Source organism: Parasteatoda tepidariorum, chromosome 11 (genome assembly GCF_982258835.1).
Source record: "Parasteatoda tepidariorum strain Cologne lab strain chromosome 11, Ptep-v5.0, whole genome shotgun sequence".
NCBI classification, from domain to species: Eukaryota; Metazoa; Arthropoda; class Arachnida; order Araneae; family Theridiidae; genus Parasteatoda; species Parasteatoda tepidariorum.
In genome coordinates this window covers 13871103-13894985 of record NC_141765.1, presented here as the reverse complement: position 1 = coordinate 13894985, position 23883 = coordinate 13871103, and the positions used below count along the sequence as shown (strand labels likewise).

Genomic DNA, 23883 nt, shown 5'->3' with positions numbered 1-23883 from the left:
GCTAGCTCATTTCCACCGATACCCATATGTCCTGGTACCCAATGCAGGGATACCTTGTTATGAGTGGACAGGTCACAGAGGACCGAGAAGCATTCCCACACTAACAAAGAGGTGAATTTACACCTTGACAGTGATAGGAGAACAGCCTGACTGTCAGAACAGATGTGGATAGTCGTATTTTGATATCCTTTGTCTATGCATAACTTGCAGCACAAGATAATGGCATAGACCTCAGCCTGAAAAACGGTGGCATAATTTCCCAGGGGAAAGTGAAGTTTGGTACCATCATTGGAGCAGTAAATTCCTGCTCCTGATTTGGCACCAATCTTTGAACCATCAGTGTACCATATCAGGCATTTGCCTTTAAGCCACCGAGGAGAATTAAACCATTCATCTCTAGTAGGAAAATGGATCTTGAAGGGCTTGTGAAAAGTGTATCTTAGTGACATATAATCACTAGGCATAATGAAAGAGGATAAATCCTTCACTTGTGAAACAAGATGTCCCCATGACAAGTGTTTGGAATTCTCTTTCCATAGGCCAAGGTACATAAGACGCTTTACGCTTGTCTGAGCTTCAACTTCAATGCGTAAGTTCAATGGAAGAAGCCCAAGTAAGCTCTCTAGAGCAGCTGTAGGAGTGGTCCTGAGACAGCCTGACAGGGCTACACAGACCATTCTTTGTAGTCTGTTAAGATTAGACCTTGCAGAGCTCAATCTAGTCCTTGACCACCAGACGATTGCGCCATAAGTGATGTTAGGACTAATAATCATTGAGTATATCCAGTAGACTATTTTGGGGGACAGTCCCCATGTTCTACCAATAGCATTTCTACAAGACCAGAAAATTTTTCTGGCCCTGTTGGTGCAGTATTCAAGTTGAAGACTCCAATTTAGTTTGGAGTCAAAATAAACCCCGAGAAACTTGACTTTCTCTGTGAGTTCCAATTTATGGTCCAGGTAGTACACATTACCTAGATCAAGTTGCCTTTTCCGTGTGAAGGCTACATAACTTATCTTGGATGGATTGACAGATAAGCCTGATTTAAAACACCATCTAGCTACTTCTAGGAGTGCATTATTCATGATATCAGAGACAGTTTTTCCATGTTTGCCTCTGACAACAATAACACCGTCATCAGCGTACCCGATACAGGGAATGCCAAGAGCAGTTAACCGAACTAACAGAGAGTCCATTACCATACACCATAGGATAGGGGACAAAACCCCTCCCTGGGGGCATCCGGCAGTTGCATGCACTTTTATGCTTGCACCCAATAGAGAGGAACAAACATACCTAGAGGAAAGCAAATTCGCTATCCATCTGGTAATTATTGAGTTTATGCCTCTGTTCCTAAGTGCATTGATGATAGTCTCAACAGGGACTTTATCAAACGCACCTTCAATATCAATGAAAACCGCGAGAGCCATCTCCTTATCTGTGATAGATTTCTCAAGCAGGTAGGAGAGTTCATACAGAGCGGTGTCTGTAGACTTGCCTGGTTGATAGGCATGCTGTGAGGAGGACAGTGGCCTTTCTATGAGCACAGTGTCTCTGAGGTGTCTGTCAATTAGCTTTTCTATCGCTTTCAACAGACAGGAAGTGAGGCTGATTGGTCTGAATGATTTAGCCTCAAAATAATTCTCCTTACCTGGTTTTGGTATGAAAATCACCCTGGTATTCCTCCAAGAGAGAGGTATATACCCAAATGCTATGCAGGATCGAAAAATCCTACATAGAACAGGGGCCAGTGTATTCACCCCCTGGATAAGCATCATTGGTATGATGTTGTCCATGCCTGGTGACTTGTAGGGCTTAAAAGACTTTATGGCCCATACAACCTTCTCATAGGAGACCACCATTTTGGCGGCCTCCCAGTCATTCCTACTACAAGTAGTTGTGGTAGTAATATGTAGATTTTCATTCTCCACAGGATGAGATCCAGGGAAGTGTGCTTCTAGTATTTCTCCAAGAGCTTCTTCTCCTGATTCACTGTATCTTCCGTTTGCAAGACGGATAGCATTTAAACTGCAATTAAAGTCTTTAGTAAGAATTTTTGCAATCTTTGCGGTGGCAGAATTAGTATTAATGCCATCGCAGAAAGTCTGCCATGAGCGACGTTTAGATGCTCTGATCGCCTTGTTATAAGCAGTTAGAGCGTTTCTGTAGGACTGCCATTCTCCAGATTTCTTCGCTCTGTTAAATAACTTCCTACATTTATTACGTAATTTACTAAGCTCAGAAGACCACCAAGGAACTCTCCTTGGGGAGCTAGTAGACGTAACCTGACAAGAAATATGATATAAATCGAGTATGATCTGTTGCACTTGGTCAACAGTCCACTCCACATCATCACTAAATCACTTGATTGGAATCAGTGAATTCAAATCACTTGATGATCCGGATCAATAATCAGATCGCTGATCCGAATCACTTGATTTGTGTCGGTGATGGTCATGGATTCTAAGATTCCACTATTTCGTGATCAATGCCATGATTGTGGCTGCATTGCGAGGAGGCCGCCTTTACTTTCTATGCAAACTGGTAATTACGCTATGTATAGTAAACTTATTTTGTTTTTGAAGTTATTTTTTTTATATTTTTCTTAAATAATAATTTAATATTCTATAAAAATAGCTATGTTAACTCAACATAGGCAATTAAACTCATGAATACTAGGATATGAAAGGAACATTAAGAGCTGAATTTTTACTAAATAACGTCTTTAAAGAAAAACATTTAACGAGTTCTTATAGTGATATGATCCTATTGAGATACAATCAATCCTATTTCCTCTTCCATTTTCAAAACCATAATTTGCTCAATAGAGGATATAAAAAAAATCAGATTTCTTCTCCAAACCGACCGTTATTAGGTGCATCCTGAAGGTTTTAATTAGCGTTACTGCTAAGCATTTCTGTAGTGTTGTCAATTGGATGTCCGAGTTAAACACTTGAAACTTCTGCCCGTGAGAATATTGACATGTTAGGTTTTTTTTTTTTTAAATTCATATTTGTTATTATTGTTTTATAACTTCGGATAGCACATTAATTATTGTATACATAATTATTTTTTTCTGTCATCTGTTATGTTTATTTGATACTATTAACGAAACAATCTTTTTCATTTGAAAAAATTTAGATTCCTCAGAGTTGCGGTATCATTTGCAAGTTTTGCCTGATGTGGAATCTTGCAAAACTAGCAATAAAAGCAGACGATGGAGCAAATTGTAGCTTTCTCTTTTTATAAGTGATACCTCTCTGATTCCACTAAGTTTTTTTCCCCTCGTTCACAATAAATTTTGTACTCAAAATGTTAATTATTCTTATTCATGAATTTTAAGCTAAAGATTTTTTTTTAAATTCACTTGATTTCATTATATCCGGTTTTGTACTGGTTTTTAACATTTATGTTAGTGCTTCTTTTAACTATCGTTTCCGTTTGGAAATTTTTAAATGTTTTTATTTAATTTGATTAATAAGTTTTCCTTGTAATTTATCGATTTCTTTTTTACTTACAATTAGGTATGAAATATATTACAATTTTTTATCATTAATTCTATTTTATTTTAATTGATTTGGAGATTTTAATAAATCTTAAGTTTATTGTAATTTGGTTTTATTTATTTAATTATAATTTTGCTTACCTTCAATTAAATAAATAGTATCTTCAATTATCTTATTTATTTGTTAGTTTCTTTTTGTGTTAGTCTCTTATTTATCATTAAAATAAGTTTTTTTTTATTAATTTCGCGATTTTACCATCGCAATTTATATTTATCAATTTTATTAATGATTCATTTTTTTAAAATAGAAAATCTTATTATGTTGCATTTTTATAATTATTTTTCCGTTTTTGCTTCTTAAAACGTTTGTCAGTTAATTAAATACGATTTAATTTCAATTAAATACAAATATTTGAATATTGATTATTGTATAATATTTTTATTAATTTAGTATTTTTAATATTTTCTAGGATGGCTTTGTTGAAAAGTTGTTATTTTATTAATTAATAAGTTATTCTTTTTATTTCGGTTTCTTGCAGCTTTGTTTCATTTTTAAGGATAATTTTATTATTTATTTTATATTGTTAAATTTATCATTGCTAAAGGTTAAAAATATTACGTTTTTATCGTTTAATTAATTAATTTATTTATTATTCTTTTTTTGCTTGTTTGTTGTTAAAATCAATAGTTTTTTTTTCTAATTTCCTTAGTTTACTTAGATTTAACTATATTGATTTTTAAACATTTTATTTTTCAGATTCATATTTCTTGGCTGAAATATCTAAGTTCTGGAACTAAAATTCCTGGTGAATGTCTTGCAAATGCGTTAGCAGAAGACAATCTTATATATCTATTTTCTATATTAGACACACAAGAGAATTGTGTTTGGAAATTTATTACTATAAATTTAATTAAAAAAAAGGAGGGAAATGTTTCTAAGTAAGTTATTTATTTAGTAGATAGCCTTAACATTTTATGAAAAATTTATATCCCAGCTGTAGGAAATCATAATTATTTATGATTCTTTGCCAAAAAGTATTATTTTTTTCTCCAGAATTATATATTTTTGGCGTTGTGACCTTGGTTTTTTAAAAAAATTTATAAACATTCATATTTTTGTTAATTTTTATAGTGTCTGTGTATATCACAATGTGACTTTTATTGCACTTTCTTATAAGTCTTAAAGTAGTATTTTAATCTATATATATATATTCAGAATAATTTTAATTTAAATTATTGCAAATTTTTAAAAAATAGCATTTTTTTAGCTTGTATATATATTTTTTTGTTAAATATTTTAATATAATATAAAATACAATCAAAGATTTTAATTTTTGTATTTTGAGCTTACAATTAGTTCAAAAGAATATGAGCATAAATGTGGTGTAATGCCTGTTATATTATTATTATAAGTACTATTTGAATATTACATTACATAATACAGCAGAACTCTGATAATACTGCATCCACAAGGGCAGGAATACCGCTGTTGTTAAAAGTTCTAGGATGGCAAGTTTCTTCCACAGTGGAAAAAATCATAGACAAAACTATGGTTAAAAGCAGAACCTCTTAATTATATTGATTTCTCTGTAAATATTTGCCTCAACATTTGCTATTCAAAGCCAGGAAAGTGGTTCAGCTGGTTCTGTTACCTAACAAGCTCTGCTTGGAGTTTAAAAACCATATCTGTTTAAATTAATAACAAAGTTGCTGTGAATATTTCAGCTTTCACTTAACAGTTAACTTTGCTATGTCACAAAAGGAAAAGGTAATTTAATAATTTTAATTTCCAAAACTAGTTACAATTAGAAATTAAAATAATTTTAATGAATTTCTTAAGAAATCAAAAATAATTGTAATTTGTTCCAATGTTTTATGGAAGAAGTATAGTAAAATAATTTCATTATTACATAAATAGTTGTTTAAACATTATTATCAACTTTTAAAATGCCATTAAAATAACAAATCACATGCTTATTGTACTTTCTACTACAAATCACATTTTGAAATCTCAATTGCAAATAGCATACTAATTTTTATAATGAAATACTGTGAAATATGAATACTGAAACCAAGTCTTAGATTCTATGTTATATAGGTTTTATAATTCTGTATAAAATAATTTGTTTAAATTCAAATATGTTCTTGTAATATTGCTAAACAATTCTATTTGGCTATTTTTAGTATCACCCATTTCATTCAGTTTTTTTTTAAAATTTGTTTTGGTTTTATTCATATTGGTCATTTTATTCATTTTATTTCTGGAAAAATAAGTTTTTTCTAGTAAATATTCCTAACTAATATAAAACCAAAATTTCTTGACAATCGGAAATAAAAAAATTTTACTATATTCTCCCTTTTTCTCAAGAAAGACCATCTTTCAGCTTGCCATTTATGATTTTTGAGCCCACGTTGTATGGTGAAAGTTTTTTGTTTTTGGTAAATTCTTTTACCCTTTACAGTTGGAACCATTAGTTTTGTCACACCTTGCATACTACTAGTAGCTATGTAATTGATTAACTTGTTCTCAGTCAAAAATTCTTGCAACAAAATTTTATATAGCTAACTTTATTTTGGTTGTAAGGGACAAAATTCTATTTTTTTAAAACCAAGTATTGTTCAGAGGGTTCAATAATTGAAGTTTATTATTTTTGTGAAATATGACTAATTTATATTTATTGATATAATATGCCAATAATACTTACTTCTTTGATGATGTGATCCCTAACATACATTTTTTTAAACAATTTCTTTAAAAAAATTTATGTTAGGGAGGTATGTTTCACCCTTTCATGGGGAAATTTGACCTTGAGACTTAAATGGTCTCAACAGAAAATTAAAGTACCACTAATCATTTTATTTGTTTAAGTGCAATAGCTTAGCTGTTTTCAGGAATTTAATTATTCAATTTTAAAAAAAAAATTGGCAAGTCTACCATACAAATTCAAAATAAGTTTCAATCATTTTACTTAAATATTAGTTTACTAAAATATGTGAAAAACATATATTACCAGCAGTAAGTTAGCAAACACGTTTTTTAAGCAACTCTCCCAAGTAAAAACATCAGATTGTGTAAACAAAGTATTTCTGACAGTTTAAATAGATTTAACTTATACTTTTCTCAAAAAAAAGAAGAAAAAGCTCAAAATCTTTTTTGAAAATTGTAGCATTACTGACAATGAAAAATAAAAGTAACCAATTTTAAGGAAATAAGGTCCTTAAAAAAGGTAGTTCTCCTTAGATTGCACCAAAACTATTGCTGTTCAGTGATGATATTTATCTATTTATGTCATGATGACATCATATACAGGTTTGTGTTTTTGTATTTTTAAATAAAAAAGTTAATCATCTTGACAGGAAAAACAACTTTGCTCAACAAACTTTTCTCTTTTTCCCCCCTTAACATTCTAGTTGAAAACAAATTACTAAAATCAACTCTTGAAAATAAAATATTTCTAACATTTGTGTATAGTTTTAATTTTTTGAAAATATATTTGATTGTAGCAAATCTTTTTCAGGGTTGAAGGAAAAGAAAAAGACCCAAAATGCTTTTTTAAATTTTCTTTTTAATAAAGTATGCAAAGAAAGACAATATTTGTTCAATATATGTCAACAAATAGCTCACAGCCAATAGCACACAAACATTTATTTCACATTTTTCAATAAATATATTTATAATTTTTAAAATAAATGTTTATTTTACTCTATCTATTTACTTATATTTTTCGTACTTCAAATAAATTTTTTTATGTGTTTAAATTAGTATATTTTTATAAAGAATTCTAAAAACTTTAAAAAAAATTTGTAAAGGTTTTTTAATATTTTTCATAAATATTTTTCATTTTTAGCTTTTTAGTACTTATTAGTTATTTCTTACCTATAATGTCATTTCATTTTTAATGTATAACTGTATTTGTGTCAGTTTTTTCCCCTTTAATATTATGAAATGAAAAAAGGGTATTGTAGTTTTCTTTTATTATACGAGGGCGTTTCGAAAAGTAACGATGCAATGGATCGTATTCCTTAAAAAAAATATTTATTTAGAAAACGTCAGTTGCATCTTATTAACTCTATTATTTATTATTTTTCGACATAATCACCCCCGTTATCCAAACAGTTGTTAAGTCGGTGCACAAGCTTTTGTATCCCACAGTCATAGAAGGTTGCCGCTTGTTGTCGGAACCACATTTCTACCTCATCTTTGATCTCATCGTCGTGGAATGATTTTCCACCAAGATGTGACTTCAGGTAAAGGAATGATTAGAAGTCGCTGGGTGCAAGGTCCGGGCTGTATGGCGGATGGTCCAATACTTGCCATTTGAATTGTTTGAGTAGTGCTTTGGTTATGAGCGCTGTGAGAGGCCGAGCGTTGTCATGAAGCAAGCGGACTCCATTTGTCAGCATTCCCCTGCGTTTGTCTTGAATTGCCCTTCAAAGACGTTTCAAAGTCTGGCAATATGCAGCAGCATTAATTGTCGTTCAGTGAGGCATAAATTCTAGCAGAAGAATGCCTTGTCTGTCCCAAAAAGCAGAAGCCATGATTTTTTTCGCTGAAATCGAAGTTTTGAATTTCTTGGCTTTGGGTGAATTCGAATGGCGCCATTGCATTGATTGTTGCTTGGATTCAGGTGTATGGCGATAAACACACGTCTCATCACCTGTCACAATGTAATCAAGGAACTCATCACCTGCTTCTGCATAGCATGTGAGGAAGTTGAGTGCAAAGCCCATCCTTTTCTTTGTGTTCTTCTGTTAACATTTTTGGAACCCAGCGCGCACACAATTTCCTGTACCCTAACTTGACAGTCACAACTTCATAAAGAGTTGTCATTGACACTTCCGGTATGATCTGATGCAATTCTTTCAATTTGAGACGTCTATTTGCACGAATTGCTTTCTCGGTTTTCTGAAGAAGGGCATCACAGATGGCCGACCTGTTCTTTGTTCGTCATGAATATCGGTCCTACCTTCAGAGAAATGACGACACCACTTCGTTACATTTTGTCTATTCATAACGTTCCCATAAACAGAAACAATTTCTTCGTGAACATCTGCTGGTCTCTGACCTTTTGCATGAAGAAAACGTATGACGGAGCGCACTTCGCGTTTGACGGGATTCTGAATCACCGCAGCCATTTTAAACACAACCTACTCCAACAAGAATTAACATTTAAATGCCGAACGACCGCGAGGAGAAGGCTAACGGTTCAAGGTTAAAACCTGTGTTGCCAACTTGCTTGCCAAAACTTTTCTTTTCCTCTGGCGTACGGTGTATCTTTACTTTTCGAAACACCCTCGTACATAATTTGAAGCAATTTTCAGCAAATTTAATTTGTCTCATATGTTAGGGAAAACTGTTCTTTTCTAATCAGTTAGATAAAGAATTTTTCTTAAGTTCTTCTTAAATATATTTTTCTATTTAGATCCTTTTAAAACATACACTTAATTGTAAAACTTATACTTAGCATTTTAATTTTATTTATTTACTTTTAGTTTTTCTTGTTCATAATGCATATTATTATTATTAAAAGGATTTTATTTTTCATATAATATGCACACACAAAGCCACTAGAACATCACAATGACTCCCTCCCCTTTCTTTTTTTATCCAGCACAAAACTTGTTGGGAATAACCAAGAAAACCTTTCAGTGGCCTGAAACTATAGCACATTTAAATTCATTACCACATAATATAATAAAATTTCTGAAATTTTTTTTGTTTGAAATTAAGATTTTACGCTACACTCAGTGCTCAGACTCCAAACTTTCATTATTTAGATATTAAGTCTTTTTTTTTTTTGTCTAATCTTAGGACATTGGTTTTTTTCTTAACTAAGTGCATTAATGTGTGAATCCATGCGCACATTTTATACAACTCCCAACACTGTTTTTTCTTGATTAACAATTTTGTAGTATGAGTTTATTCAGTTTGTCATTAATTCTTTTTTGATAACTTTTTTTAAAAATTTCTTGCTGGTAATGTCTGGTAACCAAGAAAAGAAATGCTTTTTATAAAGCATGTAAATGATTTCAATTGTTTATTTTTAGAGTAACACGTTTTTTTTTTTTTTTTTTTTTTTAAATTTTCTGTGTTTGTAGCAGTTTTAGGATATCATGACAAGAGTTAATTTCTTGATATTTTAAAAACTCAGTTGTGTACTCAGACATTTCAGAGTTTTTTATTCATTCTTTTGATAAGATTGATACAAAACAGTCTGAAGTTAGAAGCAGTAAATATAATGCCTACAGTGTGTTTTCCAAGTTTATGCAGATGGCATTATTCATTCCTCATAGCAATGCAACCTAAGAGAAAATTTTCAGTTATGTAACAAAACTCCAGACCCTATTCTGTTCTTCTTTATCAAACAGATTTATGAAAATTTTTTGACTGTGAAGGCAAACCCGAAAAGGCTGTGTTTTCAGAAAAAGTTATATAAAACGTTTTGAAAATTGCTTAATTGATAATTCAGTCTGTTTTAAACAATAGATTTGTTTAATTGTAATTTTCTGGGGGTTATGCAAGAAAAGTTTCTTAGCTGAATTTAATTTAAAGATTGTGCCAATTTATTTAATTTACCTCATTGCACTACACCATTTTCTCAAAAAGTCTTAAGCTTTTTTAAATTTTTGAGGTTAATTGGTCTGCTTTCATTTGACTTAATTTTTAGCATCTTCAATAGTAAGATATTTGTTAAAAATTGATCATGTAATCACTAATCTTTTTAAATATAGTTGTAGTAAAATGACTAACTAGAAAACATGTTGCATAGTTCCAAATTCTGTTAATATCATTAGGAATTTCAAGGAGAATTAACAAATTTCTGTTTTAACTATCGAGTTGAATTATCCATGTTTAATTTCAAAGTGCCTTAATCAGTAATAAAATAATAATATGAAGTAAATAAGTTTTATTGCAATTTATTATTATAGGTTTCATAATTCTGATGTGTCTTTGCCACAATCTCTTTCTTATTCACAACTTATTCATTATGTGACAAAAACAAATTACAAAAATTTGTGGGAAGAAGCCTGGAAAAAATATCACTTAGCAGATAATACTAAGAAAGCAAAACCTAAAGTGGTAAGTCTGAAGTGCTTCTTCTTTTATGCATTGAAAAGGACATACAAGTTCTAGAATAAGAAATATAAGTATAAATATTTCAAATTCTGTAATTTGGCAAATATATTATTCTTTACTAACTAAGTTAGAACATAAAATAACTTTTAAACAAATTGTTAGAAAAATCCCAAACAATTGTGAAATTACGCTCCTGATGAATAAAAAGCAAAAAAATAAAAAATTCGAAATTATTCGCTAAAAATTATAGTTTGTATTTTAAGAAGTGAAATAAAAATCATCTAAAATTTCCTACAGTTCAAAAAAATTTTGTAAGACATCACACTAAGTCAGACTGTTGTTTTTACTTTAACGTTGATTAATATTTTTTAATCATTAAATTGTTACATTAATAACTGTTTTAATAATTTGCCAATTTGTTTTAAGTTAAAAATTGCAAACCATTTTTCAATAAAAAAAAAGCTAAAGTTAGTTTTAAAGTGTGTTCATCAATAATTTCTACAGGAACTTATAACTAACTCTCTAGAAAATTTCTATGAATATCTTTATGAGATCTTATTTTCTCATTTAAACTTTGTTTTATAGTATTTGTGGCAATGATACTTTTTTATGCTAATATGCTTTCTTTGATACTATGTCAATATTCTCAAACCAATTAATGTTGCACGTTAGTATGTAAAAATCGGTTCAATCTGTTATTAAGTTAGAGATTAATAGTTATTTTTTTATGCATTCTGCATAGTCTTTATGCTAATATATTCTTTTACTGAATTGTTATTAAATTGCTAGCGTGAATTTTTTACAGACTTATTCTGAAGCTTTGTGTGATATTTGGAAGAATTTGTTTAAACTAAATGAAAGAAGGAAAGAAAACAACATAATTGTTCATTCTAATCCAGTTATCAAAGGTATCAATTCCTTTATTATTTTAAATATTATAAAGGGAGAGTAGGGTAAGACTTGATAGTGGGGTGAAACTGGGTACCTTGATTTTGTCAAAATTAATTCTGTTTTTTAGTGGGCAAGCTCTGAAGTACACTTCACTAGTCAAAAAGATGAACCTATCATATTGTTGTTGATTAATTCATGACATCTGTGTAGATAAGCTTGTTTTTCTATGTCAACTTTAACGTTCTTTTGTTTTAAATCTAGCTTTATTTATTGGTCATTAATTATATTATAGTTATAAAAATTATTTTTAGTGGAGCTTGATATATGTTTACTAATGATTCATAACAAACAATAAGGGTTTAGTTCATTAGTATCACTGTTCAGTATCATTTCCATAACCTCTGCTCTTGGGGTTAGACAGAGTAACACCCAATCTTTCCCTCTCCCCTTGATGTGTGTCTCTGCTGAGCCCACGAAAGCTACAAAACACTGAAGGAAGAAAATGACTACATTCAAGATTGAAGAAAAGTTTCATGGCCCCCAGAACAAAGTTTATTGCAGGCTTCCAAGCACAAAAACCTTATTTTCGTATTTTGTGTAGTTTCTGAAGGCACTTTATATAAAATTGTAATTTATATTTTGATATAAAAAATTCTGTGCATTTTTCTGTAAAAAAAAGCGCTACATTTTTTGTAGGGAATTTCGGCCAGACCCCCAGATGTTTTGTACCCTGGGATAATTGTTCATCTCCCCCTCCCTTGAGTACAGTCTTGACTACATCACATGTAAATTGCCTGAATAATTTCCCTAAATTACCTTATAAAATGGAAATGTCTGCTACTTTTTCATTGCAATTCTAGTATTTCTAAATTTCGCATAGAGTTAGCATTTATACCTGGTCTTGCCCCACTAATGGGGTAAGACCGGGTGATTTGACTTTTTTTCAGAAAAAAATCATTTATAACAAAAGTTGTACATCTGTGACTTTTCAGGAGTGTTTTGTACAAAACTAAACAATGAATATCTGACAGTATCTATGTTGAGCAGTTCAGCTCCAACACCCTTCAAATCTTAGCTAACCGTTTTTCCCCACTTTTCCCAATGTATGAGAATGAAAAACTATGCTATTGAACTAAATTTATGCATTATTTTTTAATTATCCTTTTTTTAATAAACTTTTATAATGAGTAATTTAATAATATCTCACTACCATGTATATTTTTTCCGTAAAATTATCATTCTCTATTTAGGTTGTGCAGAAATTTTGTGGATAAATTTACAAAATAGGTTATAGTCATTAAAAAGTAACATCACATCTTTTATGATGACTACTTGTTGTCATTCTGACAATATCATAATCTGGTCACTATAGAACAAAGATGGCAAATCTAGGGCATTCGGGCCACTAGGTGTACAGATGTAATGGTGGCACACAACAAGTATACTCTAAATTACTTTTATTTGGTTGCATTTACTGAAATTTTTTTTAAAAAATCTCTAAGACTGACAGCAGCAAAGGTAGATTCAGAAACGAGTGCGAGCATTGGCACCATTATGTGCAAAAGTTAATATGTAGTCATTTTATGATCTTTTGTCTGTTTTAACTGGAATTCTCTAAATTTATATCTGGGTGTGCTTTAAAAAATCACAAGGGAAAATTAAAGGAAATAGAATCTCAGTAGGACAAACTTTTTATGTTATAGACAAATTCTTCTCAAATTTGAGGAACTTTTAGAGGAAATTGGATTTTCATTACCAAAAAAAAAGAATTCACTTAATTTATGGGTTCAATTTAACTGTGTGATTTCATGTTTTTGTATACATTTGCTGCCCTATCAGCTGATTTAACTTAGACAAAGAAAAGTTTAAACTGAAAAAATATTGTTAGAGATCCTTGAAGTGCAAACTTGATATATATTCCTTAAAGTAATTGAAACAAAGAACTTAAATATTTCTCTTTGCTTAAAAGACATTTGGAATTGAATTGACAACGAGTTTCGCCGATTTATCTTCCAAAGGTAGAAAAATATTTTTAAGAGCTGTTTGGATATTAGAAAATTCAGATGAAATATTATCAATGCTATTTCTCCATTTTGAGAATTTTAGAAAACATAACAGTTTTGTTGTAAGATCTCACTTCGCTGAAATGAATGATCATAAAATGTCACTTTTTGGAGTGGTTTGGTATTTGATATTTCGGAAACTGATGGAATTTTTAAAAATTTTTTATATCGGTGATCAAATACACAATCTTGATATTTGAGAATATAGATTTGAAGAATTGAATTCAAAAGTCAGGTATCTTAATCATTGGAAAATTGAATATTTTAATAGTTGTTTTTAATGTGATATTATATATTTGTTTATAATGTAATATAAACACATTTTGAAATGTAAAAAGTACATTAGGAAGGCATCTTAAATTGGACAAGAATTTTTTTTTTTTTTGAATATGAAAAAACGGCAGATTAAAATAATATTTTGAGTTGCATTGATGCATTTAATTCTCCATGCTATAAAAAATTAAAAACTTTTAACATGTTAATGTTTAAACATGTTTATGTTAACAAATTTTTTTTTCTTTGCTTACAACTATGAGTGTCTTCTTCAGAACATTATAAAAATCTTAATATTAAACTGAAATATTTTCAAAAAAATTTATACAACTTATACCTGATACAAATTAATCCTTAAACAGCAAATACAGTAATTAAACATAATCTGATAGTTTAAAATCGCAGTAAGGGTTTAAATATGAGTTTTAAAAGGAAATAGAATTGTGATACACTAGACACTTAAAAATAACAAACCTTAGTTTCATTGGCACACTGATAAAAAAAGATTCACCAACCCTGTTGTTTATAGTTTAATTATGAATTATCTTTCTCATGTACCTCTTTTGAAATGGTGTGAAAAGAGTTTTTATATTTAAAAACATTTAAATTTTAACAAAAACTCCTTAATCATTCATTTTATAATTTTATCATGAAAATTTCTTATTTGAAATTTTAATTGAAGGCTTTAAAATAAAGAAGTTCTATATTAACAGAAACTCTTTATTGTTGCTTAATAACAAATCTATAGTATATTGCACATTTACAGCATCATAAGTATGCTAAACATGTTCTCTAGAATTCAATTTGCATGAAAACTATGGAAACATCTCTTATCCTTTGTGAGGTAAAGGTGCAACTCACATTTATCACATTTAAAATGTGTGTAGCCTTTACAGCTAAAAGGCTAAACTTTTGAATGCAATTTCTAAATAACAGAAACAGTCAGTCTTTCAGGTTATGGAAATGGATCTTACACCCTCACTGAAATTCCTAATTAACACATTATTCTATTGAACACAGGATGAACATTTTCAAATTCAAGGGGATTGATTCAAACATGATACATATAATGAACAAAACAATTCTTTCATTTATATTCAAATGCATATCATACATATTAAAATCAGATTTATAAATTTACAACTGCATAAAATGAAGGGTTAAAAACTTTAAAATGTTTTCAAAGATAATCAAAATAAGCTGTGGTAGGCAAGAAAATGTAATTGCCTTAAGACGCTAATACATAAGAAGTCAAGTGTCTACTGATAGGGATAGCTTTTTGTTTCATCTTACATCAAAGACGCTGAAATTTATTGTTGACTAACTGTTGATCAGTCAAGATCAGGACATACTTAAACAACTTCCTTTTATTCTATTGAATGTAGAATTTCTTAAAATTCTTGAATTATCATTGATAAAAGTAAAAGTTAATCCAGAGGATATTGTCCGATTCAGTAGCCACTTCAACAATCTTGAATTAATTAGACATGAAAAAATTACTTGAAGATATTTTGAAATTGTAGGTGTTGGGTTTGCTGAAAAATCCTTCCATCACAAATGTTGAAGGGATTGATTCACTTTGACAGGAGGAACTGTTAGAAACTAAATATTGATGTAATAAATAACAGAAATTATTGTATTTCTCTTGAAGGTGACATAACAGTGTTGATGAGAACAAGTAAATAAGACATAAATAAAATAAGTAGAATTTTATTTAGCAGCTGCAACTACTTGGAATCTTTTGCTCCTTCTATATTAACCACAAGTTAAGAAAGCATTATTCTTTTGTTAAGTTATGAAAGAAGATTTTGTTATAAAAAGAAATCCAAAAATCCTATCGAAAAGTATTCAATGGTATATGAAAAATATCCATTTTGATTTTTTATGCACATATAACTTTTTATGTAGTAAATAAGCACATTTTGTCACCTTTCTTTGTATATGGTGCCTTGGGCCTACGCTTCTTTCAGCCATGCATTTGGCAATCTCTGATAATAAATCCAAAATTTTCTCGATAAATTGTTTAAAAATTGTTCTTACACTTAAAATATTTTCTTGCATACAAATTACTGATACAAACTGTAGAGCTGTAATGTATCTTAATTTTAAGTGAACTGATTGTTCATTTTTTAGTGTTTTATCTACAAACTGATTTCAAATGATACAGGAAATTCAATTTTTAAACTCTAATATTTTACTATTTGTATATGAAATTTTGCCCTCCTAATGTGTTTGGAAAAATAATATATTTATGCATTGAAATTTAATTAAGTGTGTACCTGATGCCAGTATATCTCATTTTCTTGAAACTAATATAGTCATTTTTTTAGTTGCTTTTTGTAGTAATATTCTTGTCAACTTTTTTTTCATTTCATCATAATCTTGATATTTTAAAGGTTCAATGTATCACAGATTTTAGATATTAACTGTTATTATAGTTTATTTTAACTGTGCAAATGTGTTAATATGCAATTTATTTTTCTGATGCATCATACATTCATAACTACAGTTTTATAAATGTATAAAAAAGGTGGCAAAAAAGTAATACAAAATAAATTTGTTGCAGAGACAAGCCAAGCTAACTTTTTGCAAGCCTTTTGTGTAGTGGAAACTGCTAATTATGCTCTTCTGTTATGTGAACAAATCAACTGTTCTTTGAATGATATTTCACTTTTCAGTCCTCACATACTTGGTGGATCAACTGTTCAACCTTTATTTGTAGTCTATCAATTGTTACAAGCTTTATGTTCTGCGCATGATTCCGGTGTATTTTTGGGACCTATTACCTTGTCTACAATAAAAGTGAAAGAAAATATGTGGATTAAAGTAGCACCAAAATTGTTTCTTCCTATTGAAGAATCTAATCATGCTAATAGTTCCTTAAAAGTTCAAAGTGACAAAAAGTTTAGTTATAAAGATAAAAAAAGCGAAGTTACCTTAACTTCTCTAGTTCATGGTTGGATGAGTGGCAATATTAGCAACTTTGATTATCTAATGTTTTTAAACATGGTGAGTTTAAACTAATAATTTGCTGTATTTCTTATTGCTGTATATTTTTGATGCATAAAATTTGTAAAAAAATTACAGTCAGTACGGCCTATATGGTCACCCTCTTATAAGGTCACCCCGCTTATATGATCAATTTTCTAAAGTCCCGTCTAACTTAATGGGAAACACGTGTTAAAGCTCACCGCTTATATGGTCATCCTATTTTTTGAGTTACCGGTTATATGGTCAGTTTCCTTTTTTTTTTCTTTTGAAAAAAGATACATTTTAAGACATTTCTTTAGACAGGAAACCAAGAAAAATTACCTGAAGGTAAACATTTTCCTTCGACCCCCGGAGAGAACTGGAATTTCCCCCTCTAATTCGTCACCCTACCCTCTTTTCTCTTTTGCATTCATTGATGACCTTACCCTCTCCTCATTTGACCACTCGCATTCTTTTCCCCGCCCAAAGGCAAAAGGTCTTTTGATCATTTGAAGTTATCTCTCAGAGCTTGAAAAGGAGTTGAAGTTCAGAAAAAGAACATTTTTATTGGATTACTGAACGAATAATGTATCCATGCTTTCATTATGGCTTCGAAAGGAAAGAATTTAACAATATCGGAAAAAAAGGAATTGGTTGAAAAGTTTAAAAAGTCTAACCTTTCAAAAGCTACTTTTGCCAAAGAAAATTCTATACCGCAAACAACTTTAAACAACGTTTTAGTAGCCAAACGTAGCTCTCTAGTTGTTTCAATTAGCGACCGAGAAAGAAAACCTCAGCATGTGTCACCTTATGAGAATGTGGAGAAGGCTCTTCTGTCATGGATCAAATATGCACGATCACAAAATGCTCCTATATCCTGGAATATTCTAAAAGAAAAAGCTTTAGAAATAGCTAAAGAACTTGGAGAATCAAATTTTGTTGCTTTGTTGAAAAATGCAGCAGCTGGATACAGCGATTCAATGCAAGAAATAACCTATTCTTTAAGAAATTGTGCGGAGAAGCTGCTGATTTTAACAACAGTTCTTTAAAAGAATGGAAAGACGTAGTGTTGCGAGATATTCATGAAAGATATGAACCTGCTAACGTGTTCAACGTCGATGAATGTGGACTTTTCTATGGGATCTTACCAGACAGAACCCTTTGCTTCAAGGGAGAAAAACGTATAGGCGGAAAGAAAAGTAAGGAACGCTTAACAGTTTTGTTATCTGCAAACATGGATGGTTCGGAGAAAATTATTCCTTTGGTGATTGGAAAATTTCTGAAATTGAGATGCATGAAAAATTGTAAATCTTTGCCCCTTTTGTACGATGCCAATTCCAAAGCATGGATGACCCAAACGATCTGGGAAAAAACTCTCAGAAGGTGGGACCTACATTTTTCAAAGAAAAACAGAAAAGTTGCATTGATTGCTGATAACTGCACTTCTCACTGTCTTGTTGAGGGCTTGAAATAGATTGAGCTCGTATTTTTGTCTCCAAACAGCACATGTGTGTTGCAGCCTCTAGATCAAGGCATAATTCAAAGCTTCAAGTCTATGTATAGAAAACTTCTTCTACGGGATATGATCACCGCCATAGACAAAAAAAAGAGAAATTTCACGTTTCAGTTTTGAACGCACTGTTCTATATTGACCAAAGCTGGAACATGGTGTCGTCGAAAACTATTGAAAATTGTATCCGTCACGCGGGGTTCCACAGTTCTCCAGACTCTTTGGTATCATTAGAGGACCCTTAAGAAGATCTTCCATTAGCTGAATTGGCAGAAAATCTTCGAAACCGAGGCTATGCAATTCCGGGACGTAAATTTGTATTCCCAAATAGACGTTGATGTCCTCACTAATTGCGAAGTAACTGTGTAAGGCATTGTATCTAATGTCTTAAATCTGAATGCTGAAGGAAGTGACGCTGAGGATGATACTGAATGCAATAAAAAGTCTGTATCAACAGCTGATGCTCTTAAGGTTATAGATGACTTAAGGTGTTTTTTTGCAAATTCAGATGCAGCAGATGAACATTTAAAAACTATCAGAGACTTAGAAAAAGTTGTTTTAACAGCCAGGAAGAAGAAACAGACAAGCTTATTGGAATATTTTTTTTTGAACTTGTACATATGCTAAGGTAAAGAATTAAATTTTTCTAAAAGTATAAAGAATTATTTTTGCATTTTTTCTTATTATGCACCTTAATAATTAATTTTTAAACGTTTTTGAAAGTTGAATTATTTGTTTAAAAAATACATTCTGATTCCAGAATATATTCACGCCATATTAACTATACTATATATAAATATATATATTTGGTTATCGCATATATGGTCACACCGCTTATATGGTCATAATATTCTGGACCCATGAGCTGACCATATAACCGATACTGATTGTATAAAAGTGTAAATTACATAATTTGGACAATTAATCACGAGATGAACTCTTGAAATAGTGGTTAATTCTTCAAAAAAAGCTGAGGAAAATTTTAGATCTTGTACTCAAAGCAAATAATAATTATAAATTGAAAACTTTTCTGTTTAAAAAAATTAATGAATTATAAAATTTAGCTTTAAAATATAACTTTTAGTTGCATTCAAGTTGAAAAACAGCATTATGTACTTAATTGTATCAAATTTTTGAAATTTTGCCTCTTAAAATGACAACCTGATTATCCATAATTCGACAAATTAGAAAACTCACTTGTAACTGAAATTATTGCAACTGTAATTTTTCGAAAATTATTTACTTATAAAAAATCAGAACGTTAAAGAATCCATATTGTTTACTTATAATGAAGGACATCAATGTCAGAATTTAGTTAACTAGAATTTTTTTATATATTACTAAAAAAATTATGAAAAGTTAACTGAAATTTAGAAGTTTTCAATTTTCATTACCTTAATATTATATCTATTAATTCATTTGTGGGGAAGAGTATTATAAATTGCTGCTCTCATTAAAAGAAAGTTCTCATTGAGTTCAAAAGTATTATTAATTCTGAACTATTAATATTATTAGACTAAGCTATCATATACAATAATCTGTTCAACGCAGTAGAAGGTATGTGGAAGCATTGCAAGTGTTTCACAATCTCTTTATATATGACTTTAACTATGTGACTGTTTTCCTCTACTTTTTTTTACAAATAATGGACCAATTACTATGGATTCTCCATAACACAATATTAACTCTTACTATGAACTAATTTTTATCTCTCCAATAATTTTATTACTGTTACTGTACAATTTTAAAATGAAAAAAAAATAATAATAAGGTTGCTGTTTTTCTAATTCCTTCTAATTTAAAAGAAATCTTAATTTTAAAAAAATTATGTAAAGCTTTTTTAATCCACTTTCGAGAATTTACAATATCCCACAACAGAAAACATAAATGAGCCATGCAAGCACATTCACTCTTATTACCTTTATTTTATTGTTGCTATGGCTTTGAAAGAAGAATGATTTACAGGTTACTTCAAACTATTTAGTCAAATGCAGTCTGTGCGTTGTATCTTTTTGACAAGTGGTAAACACACAAATAGATTCTTTTATCAACAGAAGAAAAAACTGAAAAGCATATTTTAAGCGTAAACATGTTTTATTTCGTGGATTTTGTGTTGTGATTATTTTTATTTTGTGAATTTTTAATTTTTTTGAAATTTGTTTGCTGGCTTTAATAAAAAACATTTTACATTATTGAAATGGTGTAATCATTATTTGTTGTATGTTATTGAATCGAGGTTATATATTATTAATTTCTAAAAATATGTAAAAATCAACATTAATTATGTAGCAAATGAAAGTGCTGTCAAAAACTTAAAGACTCATATCAATAAGAATATCTATGCCTTATCAATTCGAGGAAATGTGAAAATACTGCTTATTTGTACTTTTTCCTAACTGTGTAATTTGAGTAGTTGAGCAATATTTTTTTTTTTAATTATTTTAGATACAAAATATAAATTTAAGAGTCCTATTTTTATGTCTTTTTTTTCTAGTATATATTATTGTGCAGTATTTTGAAAAAAAGTATTAGATTTGTCAAAATGTATTATTATAAAACTACTGAAAATATTCATGATTATTACTGGAAAACGTTTATAAGTGGTGTGAGTCACTGATAATTAAAGCTTTAAATAGCACAGTTAATTGCAGTGATATTTCGTTCCATAATCATGGTAAATGAGAAAACTGAGTAAAGTAAAATATAAGGCATAAAAAAACCGTGTAAAACTAAATTATTCAACATTTTCTGCAGTTTAAAAATTGCTTTTCTTTTATCTTTACTTCAACGTTACCTTTTCAAAGATTAAAACTGTTATAAAATTAAGTTAATCTAGTCAATATGCACAATGCTGGAGGTGTGAGTTTTTTTTTTTTTTTTTTTTTTTTGTGATTGTATCACATTAACCCTCTTCCCTCAAAAAATATTAACTTATTTTCTAAAAGAAAATGATAAAGCATGCACTTATTAATTAGATATGCTGAAAAATCTGAAAGTTTTGTTGTTTAAATTTATACCAAACATTTTATTTATTTATTTTTACCTAGTTCAGCCAATGTAACTTTTATACATTTAAATAAAAAAAAGTGTTTAGAGACATTTTAGAACCTGGAGCAGTGTTTAAAAATGAATTGTTTTGTTGGAAGTGTACACTAAGTGTCATAAATCATAAGCAAGAAAGAATAAATTTTAAAAAAGGCAAATTTGCTGACAGTAAAGATAAAAAAATCTTTTTGTTTCGATGAAAAAGAAACTGATAGGTAGTGGTTACAATTACAAAATCATTGGTTCAAAAGAACCCTTTAGTAAATGTTTGATATATTTCTTTATTGCAGATAACAGTACAGTAAGCTGTCAAATGGTTGAAATATTCAAATTATATGGGTACATCATTTTATTAATCTACATTTATTAATAAATTCTGGAAATCAACATTTTTTTTAACTGCAATGATTTTTATATGCAAAATTAAAGCAGCTAACTTTAACTAGTAAAATATTGATTTGTAATCTCCTTCATTCATTAACCAATCATTCAGCTGTAAAATGTTTTAGTGTGACTTATACAGTTTGATACCTATGTTAAAGTGTTAGAGTTTAATACTAATAAATGAAGGAAATAACATTTCTTTAGGGGAAAAAAGGGGTTTTATTTTATTGCTACATTCTATATGGAATGCAGTGCTATGCTAATTACTTTTGTTACATAGTTGGTTAAAATATTACTGGATTTGTTAAAAAAAAATAGGGATTGGTGCATGATTCAATATTATAGCCTGTTATTCTGAAAGATGGAGTGCTTGCATAAATGAAAAAAAATTATGCACCCACTTTGGTTCATTAAAGTTTTTAGTTGAAAGTAGATCAGTTAATCTACATACAAATCTATGACTTTTATATGATTTTTAATCTTTGCAGCTTGCTGGAAGACAGATGAATAATCCTAAATGTCATTATGTCATGCCATGGATTATGGATTTTTCTGTTCCTGATGGAGGCTGGAGAGATCTTACAAAATCAAAGTTTAGATTAAACAAGGGAGACAAACAGTTAGATTTAATCTATGAATCGGCTATTGAAGCTAGTCGTTCAACATTATCAAGTAACAGTGTTCTACAAGACACTGCTGTTACAGTAAGTGCCTCTATAGTAATCAGTTGCTGGCATGTTAATTCTTTTACTATTGCCGTTTGTTAAAATCGATTGCATATTTATTTTTATTAAAATATTGTTTCAAAATATTTTTAGGTTCCACATCACACTTCAGATGTTTTAGCTGATATTACATACTATGTGTATAAAGCAAGAAGGATGCCAAAATCTTTTTTGTGTCAACATGTGCGTCCAAAATGGGTACCAGCTGAATACCCAATTTCAATTGAACGTCTTCAAGTATAGTAGTTTTTATTAATGTTAATGTATTAATGTTATGGACTATAACTTTTTTATATGTGTCTTATTTTATTTCACTAGTAGTTTGCTTTATTATTTATATCTTACATAATACTAAAACAAAATTCTCACTGGTCAAGAAAGATCTAGAATTACCGGAAACATTTATTTTTGATTAAGTCAGGAAAATTTCTTTTTTTCAAATCCTGGAAAAATCTTATAACCAATCTGGAAAATAACCATTCTTAGAATTCACTTTTGTCGTAAGTGGCTAATGAGGTTTGAAGTAAGTATACATGTATTATCATCATAATAAATCTAACAGCAACATTGTAATAAATTTTCTAAGCAAAAATTCCTTTGTAAAATAGTTGAGTTTTTTTTTTTTAAATTCTATCAAATTAGATTATAGGTTCGTCCAAATAATTTGTTTTACAATTTATTCAAATTCTTTGCTAGATTTAATTGTTGTTCATATAAAATACTTTTTTTTAATTAAGATTACTTTTGTTTAAATATATTGTACATAGATTAATGTAGTTTTTAGTTACTTTTTTTTTAAGAAAACCTATAGTATTGTATTTGAAGAAAAAGTTGTGTAATTCTTTTTGCTTAGGTGATGATAGTTCAGTATTATGATTTTGACGTTACACTTATCTTTTTGCATTGAGTTTAAAAACTTGTTTAAACAACTACAGCCAGCAATTACTGTGTGGTACAGTTTGTTTTGATTACACTTTGAAATTTAGAATATGATTTAATATCATAAATTAGTAACCTGAAGAAATACAATAATTTATATTTAATAAGAAATACAATATTGAAATCAAAAAAATTTTATTGTAATTATTGTTACAAAATGTATCCTTAAAATATAAACTAAATAGTGTACCCTCAGATCTTAGTTACCTTTCAAACTTGTTCCAAAACAATGATTTGCATGATATATAAAACTATAGTATGCTGCTATGATGAGTTAGCTAGGTGAGGCATTATTTCAGACCTTGTCAGGTTGGAGAATGGCTAACTTAAATGTATTTTTAGGAAGGTGGCAGACGGGGCTAAAAATGACTTAAATAGGAGCTTTTTTTCTTTTCTTAAATTCTTACAACTTAGGATTGGAAATGACCACTGTCCTCCCAAAACAATGCCTTTGCTATCTGAGTTTTGTACCTTTGGACTTAAGTGGAGGAGTCTATGTG

General features: G+C 29.6%; 1 protein-coding gene across 3 annotated transcripts in view; it reads left to right on the top strand.

The window, feature by feature from the left end:
- The window catches only part of Wdr81 (WD repeat domain 81), a 107870-nt gene that overhangs the window by 11880 nt on the left and 72107 nt on the right, over positions 1-23883 (top strand). For 2 of the 3 annotated variants that reach the window (XM_016052860.4, XM_043048186.3), the window contains exons 2-7: positions 4263-4444; positions 10436-10586; positions 11389-11491; positions 16377-16819; positions 22208-22423; positions 22538-22681. In XM_016052860.4, the coding sequence (XP_015908346.3) occupies positions 4263-4444; positions 10436-10586; positions 11389-11491; positions 16377-16819; positions 22208-22423; positions 22538-22681 (1239 nt within the window). The remainder of the gene's footprint in view (positions 1-4262; positions 4445-10435; positions 10587-11388; positions 11492-16376; positions 16820-22207; positions 22424-22537; positions 22682-23883) is intronic. The other variant, XM_071187794.2, reaches the window with a different exon arrangement.